This window comes from Acipenser ruthenus, chromosome 9, assembly GCF_902713425.1.
Source record: "Acipenser ruthenus chromosome 9, fAciRut3.2 maternal haplotype, whole genome shotgun sequence".
NCBI classification, from domain to species: domain Eukaryota; kingdom Metazoa; phylum Chordata; class Actinopteri; order Acipenseriformes; family Acipenseridae; genus Acipenser; species Acipenser ruthenus.
This window is the reverse complement of record NC_081197.1, coordinates 19,385,747-19,392,926: the sequence shown is the minus strand read 5'-3', so window position 1 is coordinate 19,392,926 and position 7,180 is coordinate 19,385,747. Positions and strand designations below refer to the sequence as shown.

Sequence of the window (7,180 nt, the reverse complement as noted above, 5' to 3'; positions counted from 1 at the left end):
CCCAAGGTACATCCACATTGCTCTAAGCTCTCCGCGCTTCTCCTCTGCTCTCACTAGCTAGCTGTGCAAATGCGCATTAGGGAGTGACGTCACCATGCAGTATCAGAGCCATTTTCTATACTTTTGAGGCATAAGCAATTAGGAAATAACACTTACTACCCAGGAACCAACAAAAAAAAAAAAAATAATTGTTACACGGTGGTGTACGTAAGCACAATAAATATATTAAATAAAAAGAAAATCCAATAGGATAATGCATTAGAAATTCAATATCCTAAATATCAGGACCTTCCCAGTGTATTTGGCAAGATACTAATATCTTAAAAGAAGACCGTATATAAGAAATTCCTGTAAAACATTAAGATGTCACGATTCGATCAGTAAGTAGTAAAGTAGGCACATTATATCATGCTTATTCAAGTGTACTGTGATATTTTATGGTACTATAAAAGCATAGCAAAGTGTAGTATAGCATTGTGGAAGCATTGTGAAGTGTAGACAATTATGGTAATCACAAAAAACAAAACAAACGTAGTTAACCATGGTAAAGCACAGTAAATATTAGTACAAGCATAATGTACAAAATTACCCTGGTAACCAGTGGTCATCAGATGATGCAAATGTGATCATAAAAAAACATAGTTTTGGCATCAAAGTTTTTATACAATAAAATAAATATTTATTTCCCAGACCAAAAGCGGTTTTGAATATAATTGACAGGAAATTGATGTAGTGCTACAACCTTTGTTGTAGCTGAAAATCAGGACGGGAAACTGCCTTTGTTGTGTTTGAAGCCAAGACTGGAGAGCTGCTTCCTTTGTACTGTTTTAAAAAGGAGCAGTGGGGGAGGGGAGGGGGGAGAATGTGATGTTGGGTTTGAAGGTCACATCCAAAGACTGACAGCACCATGGATTTAAATGAAAGGTCAAACATAGAAACGTTTAGCATAGGATATAAAATAAGGCTTTTACTAATGTTTCCTCATCTCAACACTCCTCAGTTGTTTGCCTGAACTCCTGTGAAGTTATTTTTTTCCTGATAGAAATATTTGAATTTGTCCCATAAAAATTTGTATAGCTGTACTTTTAAAGTAAATATCAATGGATAGCTCATATGAAGTAACTTCCATTATTCTTCTTCCTCTGCAATGCTTTTTTTTTATATACTCAGCATTTTTTCAGTTGGATGTAATTACTAAAGTGCTACTGTCTCCTGGGCCAAAAATATATCCAATTCTTTAATTTACAATGACAAAGGCATGCACTAGGGGGCCTATACATCAAATGAAGGTAATTTAATTGTAATGCTGGTGAAAAATACCTCTGCATGAGGAAGGTGTATAGTTAGTAATCTGGATTTTCTTGTGTGCATTATTATTTCTGTTTTTTACATTATATGTTTGTTTAGTTTTTATATATTTGTTCAATATATTTTACCTTAATAGGCACCATCTGGGCATTCCTCTTGGAGAGGGAAGCATTGCCACCTGTATACTTCTCTATACAGCAGTGTGCACAATGATGTGTAAATGTATGCAGGGCAAGACATAGTTGGACTGATGTGAATAGTTGGCAATAACTGAGAAATACATCTGTAATTCACCAATATCATTTCTATCCAATAAAACCTGTAGTCTTTGAAAAATGCATTCCCTTGACACAAGAACAACTATCAATTGCTTAATTGGAAGAAATAAATGTTAAATAGAAAAGCTACTTTGTTAAGTTAAAGTGACAAGGACAGAAAAGGACAGTTGGGGGTGCCATGTTGCTATTTATTTTTTTACCGGGCCTGGCATCATAAGTTAATTTACTTTCACAATAGGCTTTTGCTTCCTTTCGAACTCCGGTAGCATCTTACACATTACATTCAATTTAAAACACAATCTAAGTTTCAGAACCTATTTTCTGGGGGTAATTTGAAAGCATGTGAGCAGCAACTGGCTCTTGAATCATTATACAAGTTTACATCCGCTTTAAGTAAAATCACGTGCCCCCATTGTTAAAAAAGACAGCTTTAAATTATAGAGATGGGCGACTTCACTGTGACCTTGCTCTGAGTTTTGCCTGAACCACACAAATACTGCATGATACCGCACTAAGGTTTAGGTTACTTGTGTGATATTGTCTCTCTATCAGATTATCAGATGTTTTATCTGCAGGGTCTAATTAGTATTGAACCCCTAAAGGAACATCGTGACAAAAAAATAAAAAATACCTAGTGAGCCCGAGATAGTATCTGGTGCACAAAATATAGTATCTTTGAACTTACAATGGCTTTCTTCTGGAAATTTGTATTTAAACATGATATTGGTACCTTGTCAGTCAAGATAGAAAATCTGTCAGATTCTGTTATCAGTTTTTGGATTTTCTCCTTGACTTGTGCAGCAGCTTTGGGTAAATACCCATCTTATTTGCTGTGCTAAAGATGCCTACTTTGTGTGATCTGTCTGGCTACAGAAAGTCTGCGTTGTGTCTTTAAAAGATATCAACCGTAAAATGTTCCTCATTATTAGGGGATGCTTTATAAATAGCCAATAGTTGATGTATTAATAGTTATATAATTATACAATTCATCTTTAAATACGTGTCATTGCAGTGCCACGATCAACCTCTCAAGTTTTTCAGATGAACTGCAGCATAGTTACATTGTTTGAAATCAGGGGCCCATTTCATAAAAGTCCTGCGATTGCGATGAGGTTGCCAGTAACCAGTAACTTGGTAATCCACTTTAAAGCCCAGTGACCGATTAGATAATTACACAATGGCAGGGGTGCAAAAGAAAACCAAATTTTCCAAAGAAGAAATTTATACAGTTATAGAAATGGTTGGCCAACACAAATCTGTTCTATTTGGCAAGTTGTCTGGCAGTTTAACTAAGACAAAAAAAGGTGGCAGATAATCACAGATGCAGTAAATGAAATAAGAAAAAAATGGATAGATCTTGCAAGCAGAAGCAAATAAAAGGGAAAAGAAGAATGGAGATGAAAAAGACCTCAAATGAGGAGGAGAAAGTCTTCTAAATAGTAGCTGTTGCTGGTATTGAGAGAGGATTGAAATAAGCAACACAAGAATAGCAGATAGCATAGCTCTTTCTGCTGTCTTTAAACCAACATAAGTAAACACATCTTCTGTTATCCATTTAACCACTTCAGCTCCAGGACGTACGCATGTGTGTCAAATGAAAGAGCACTGGCAGTACCATGCCGTGCCTGCGTACTTTAAAAAAAAAAAAAAAAACAACACCAGCCAGTTATTCCTCCACCAGGGCTGTGTTCTAACTTGTCCCACTGTAGACTAGACCTTGCCGGCTACTTCGGCCTGCCGACCCCGGTGTGTCGGGCCTTAAAAAAAAGTGTGTTCTTCCCCCTGTTGTTTTTCAATTCACCCACCGCAGCTTTAGCCTGTGTGTGTCTCCCTGGTGTATGCTGCATGCTGACCAGATGTGTGACTACACGCGGTCAGGGCAAGCACCGCTGCTTTAGCTGCCCCCTGGTGCTTCGGTACCTCAGTGCAACGGTGCATACGGTGCTCGGTGCGTATGGTACTTCGGTGCGTGTAGTACCTCAGTGCACACGGTGCTTGGTGCACACAGTACACAGTGCTCTTGCACTTGGTGCGCACGGTGCTCGGTGCACACGGTGCTTGGTGCTCGGTACACCCGGGGCACGCGTCGCTCGGTGCACACGGCACTAAGTGCATGCGGTGCTCGGTGCACACCACTTTGGCCCTCGGGGATGAGGCTTTTTATGACATCTGCACGGCTTTTCAGCCCTGGGTGCTTCACAATAGGCTGGCTAGGGCCACGCCATCGCCTGCCCCAGTACCAGCCCCTGTCTCCCTCAGAGGAGCTCAGGATGATGGCAGAGGAGGACGTGCTATCGATAGCAGCCTCCTGGGGTGAGGGCTCCTTCCTCACTGAGATGGAGGAAGGAGAGGAGCCTGCGCTCTCTGCTGAGGTGGAGCCTAGTTCTGAGATTGATGTTTTTTTGTTTGTTTGTTTGTTTGTTTTTTACTTGTCTCTTATTTTGGCAGGAGAATTTGAGTCAGCTGTTTCCAGACATCTCAGGTTTGTGCCTTTCAAAATTGAGTTCAATTTAAGATAATTTGCCTGTGGTATGGTTCATTAAAATAACTAAATAACAATCAATTTTTTAAGCTCTTTGAATTAGAGTTTGGGTACTTCTTTAAAGGTGAGCATTTGGCATGATTTGTCAAAAGGTCTATTTTGAACATGCAGACACATTTTACAAAGACTGTCTTTACTCAATATATATGTTTAAATTATAAATGTGAATTATATATATATATATATATATATATATATATATATATATATATATATATATATATGATTTCCATTACACGAGAGTAGATGTTAAAACTTCATGCTGATTTGAACTCGGCTCTCGCCAAGATAAGCACCAACTAAGACGTAGCTTTACAGTAAACTAATGTGATCCATATGCGTCTCCATCCATTTACGTTTCCTTCCATATGATGATGTAGATATCCTTCTGTCTGGTATTAATGGCTGAAGTGTAATGCTGGCTCCAGGGATCAGCTTATTTTGCCTCCCTGGCGCATCAGCACACACAACGGTTGCGATGCTGGCTCCGGGGATCAACCAAAGTGCGGCCTCCCCAGCGCATCAGCATGACAACCGTCTGGATTGAGCTAAGTAGGGTACATCTCTGGGGTTTTCAAGTGGGCACCTTCCATCCTCAGTGTTTCGTCGACTAGCCCACGACACCTCAAGAGGGCTCGACGTTGATTCTGGCATCCCAGCATCACCCCCCTCCGTCCCCCACTCAACTCAGCCCAGCTTACTTACCTGTCCCCAGCCAGAATCTTTCCGTCTCAACCACAGCCAGTTGCTGCTCCTCTCTGCTGCTTCAGATAAGTTCTTCACTGTGCGACGCAACTCTTGGCCACTGAATCCGACGTCTCTGAGAAACCGGGTTGTAGAGTGTGCCACAAATCCTCGACAACCCACTTCCACTGGGTAAACCCGAACTCTCCATCCTCGCTGTTCCGCTTCAGTGGCTAGTTGAGCATACCGCAGTTTCTTCCTCTCATACGCCTCATCTACAGCATCCTCCCATGGCACTGTTAACTCTACCAGGTGAACAAGGCGTGCTGATCCAGACCACAAGACAATATCTGGTCGAAGGTTAGTGGTGGCAATCTCAGGTGGAAAAATAAGCCGTTGACCAACATCTGCCAGCATATTCCAGTCTCTAGCAGCTTCCAGTTGTCCTGGGCGAGGATTGGTTTTAACACCTTTTCTTGGTGGTTGCTCTCCTGGGCGGAGGAATGTTGTCTTTTGTGTGTAATGTTTTGATGGAACAGGTGGCAACTTATTGGTCATGTTACGCTTGTCTTCCAATGCTAAGGCCAAACATCGCAGCACCTGGTCATGGCGCCAAGTAAACCGTCCTTGGCTAAGAGCCACCTTACATCCTGTCAAAATGTGCCTTAATGTTGCAGGTGATGAACACAAAGGACATGAGGGATCCTCTCCTACCCAGAGGTTTAGGTTCTGTGGTGATGGGAGAACATCATATGTTGACCTGATGAGGAAACTGATCCTGCTCTGTTCCATTGACCTTAGGTCTTGCCAACCAATCTTGCGTTGTTCCACACTCTCCCATCTCATCCATTCTCCCTGTTTGGCCTGGGAATTGGCCTTTATACACCTCATCCTCTCCTCCTGCTTTTGCACCTCGTTGACTACCAGCTTCCTTCTTTGAGCTGGGGCCGCCTTGTGCCATGTAGGAGGAGTTGAACTGAAACCAAGACCCCCTCTTCCATGCTGAACTTGCCCCATGATATCACCAATTCGAAGGGCAGCCTTTGCATCTTCCACAGCTTTCTTTGCCGCCCACTTTCTTCCAGTTTTCAACACAGGTGCTGCCTCCCTTACGCATTTATCGCGTGACTCTACTAATGTCATTTCCAGTCTGACCTTGGCGCACTTAAACTCCTCGGTTAGAGCAGAGACTGGTAGCTGCAGTATTCCTTTACCATAAAGTCCCACTCTGCTGAGGCAGCATGGAACTCCCAACCATTTCCTGATGTATGAACTGATTAAAGCTTCCAGCTTCTCTACTGTTGTCAAAGAAACCTCGTACACAGTCAGTGGCCACAGCAACCTCGGCAGTAGACCAAACTGAAAGCACCAGAGTTTTAGTTTGCCTGGTAAAGCGCTGCTGTCTATGCTCTTCAACCCTTCCACTGAATGCTACCCAAAGTAGTTCATGTGGCACTGAACCATATGCATTAGCCAAATCCAGGAATGTCACATGGAGCTCCTTCCTCTCCTTTTTTGCTGATTGAATTTGTTGCCAGATCACATTGATGTGTTCTAAGCAACCTGGGAAACCTGGAATGCCCGCTTTTTGTATTGAAGTGTCAATGAAGCAGTTCTTTAATAGGTAAGCTGACAATCTCTGAGCAATAATGCTGAAGAAAATCTTGCCTTCTACGTTTAATAGGGAAATGGAACGAAACTGACTGATGCTTGTAGAATCTTTTTCTTTAGGTATAAAGACTCCACCTGCTCGGCGCCATGCTCTTGGTACAACCTGTTTTTCCCATGCCACTTTCATCAATTTCCACAGAATTCGTAGAACTCCTGAAGCACTCTTGTACACTCTGTACGGAACTCCATTAGGCCCTGGAGATGATGAAGCCCTTGCTTTTTTCACAGCTTGCTCTATTTCTTTCCACTTAGGTGCACAGTCCTCCATTTGGTATTCTGGTGGATTGATAGGTGGGATGTCTGAGGGAACTGACATAGGCTCCTGCCTTTTTGAATCTGTATGTGTTTCCTCCAAATATCTCTCCAGCTCAACCTTAGATGCTTTTAGTGTGCCATTCTTCTCACTGGTGAATAACTTCTTTACAAATTTGAATGGGTCTTTATAAAAGTTAGCTCTTCTTTTTGTAGCGTTTCCGTAGGCGCTCAGCTCTGCGCAATGTTGCAAACTTATCTTTTATGACCCTTTGTAAGAGATTGAGTCCGTCCTTCTGACTTTGTTCTGCTCTTCTCCATTGGTTCCTCAGCTGTCTCCTTTCTCTAACTAAGCGTTCAATCTCCTGCTGCCGTCTAGACTTTCCAGGAATAGTTTGTACTTTTTCCTTCCTTTTTTCAACTCCAAACCTCTCACTTCCGTATG

The 7,180-nt window shown here is 42.0% G+C and overlaps 1 protein-coding gene across 1 annotated transcript; it reads right to left on the bottom strand.

Annotated features, from left to right (window-relative positions):
- Window positions 1–3,877: 3,877 nt before the first annotated feature.
- Window positions 3,878–6,751, bottom strand: LOC131738011 (uncharacterized). The gene is made up of 3 exons (XM_059030582.1): window positions 6,248–6,751; window positions 4,826–5,595; window positions 3,878–3,917 (listed from the first exon to the last, which is right to left on the bottom strand). The coding sequence occupies exons 1-3, from the start codon at window positions 6,749–6,751 to the stop codon at window positions 3,878–3,880; spliced, it is 1,314 nt and encodes a 437-aa protein (XP_058886565.1).
- Between the last annotated feature and the right edge of the window lie 429 nt (window positions 6,752–7,180).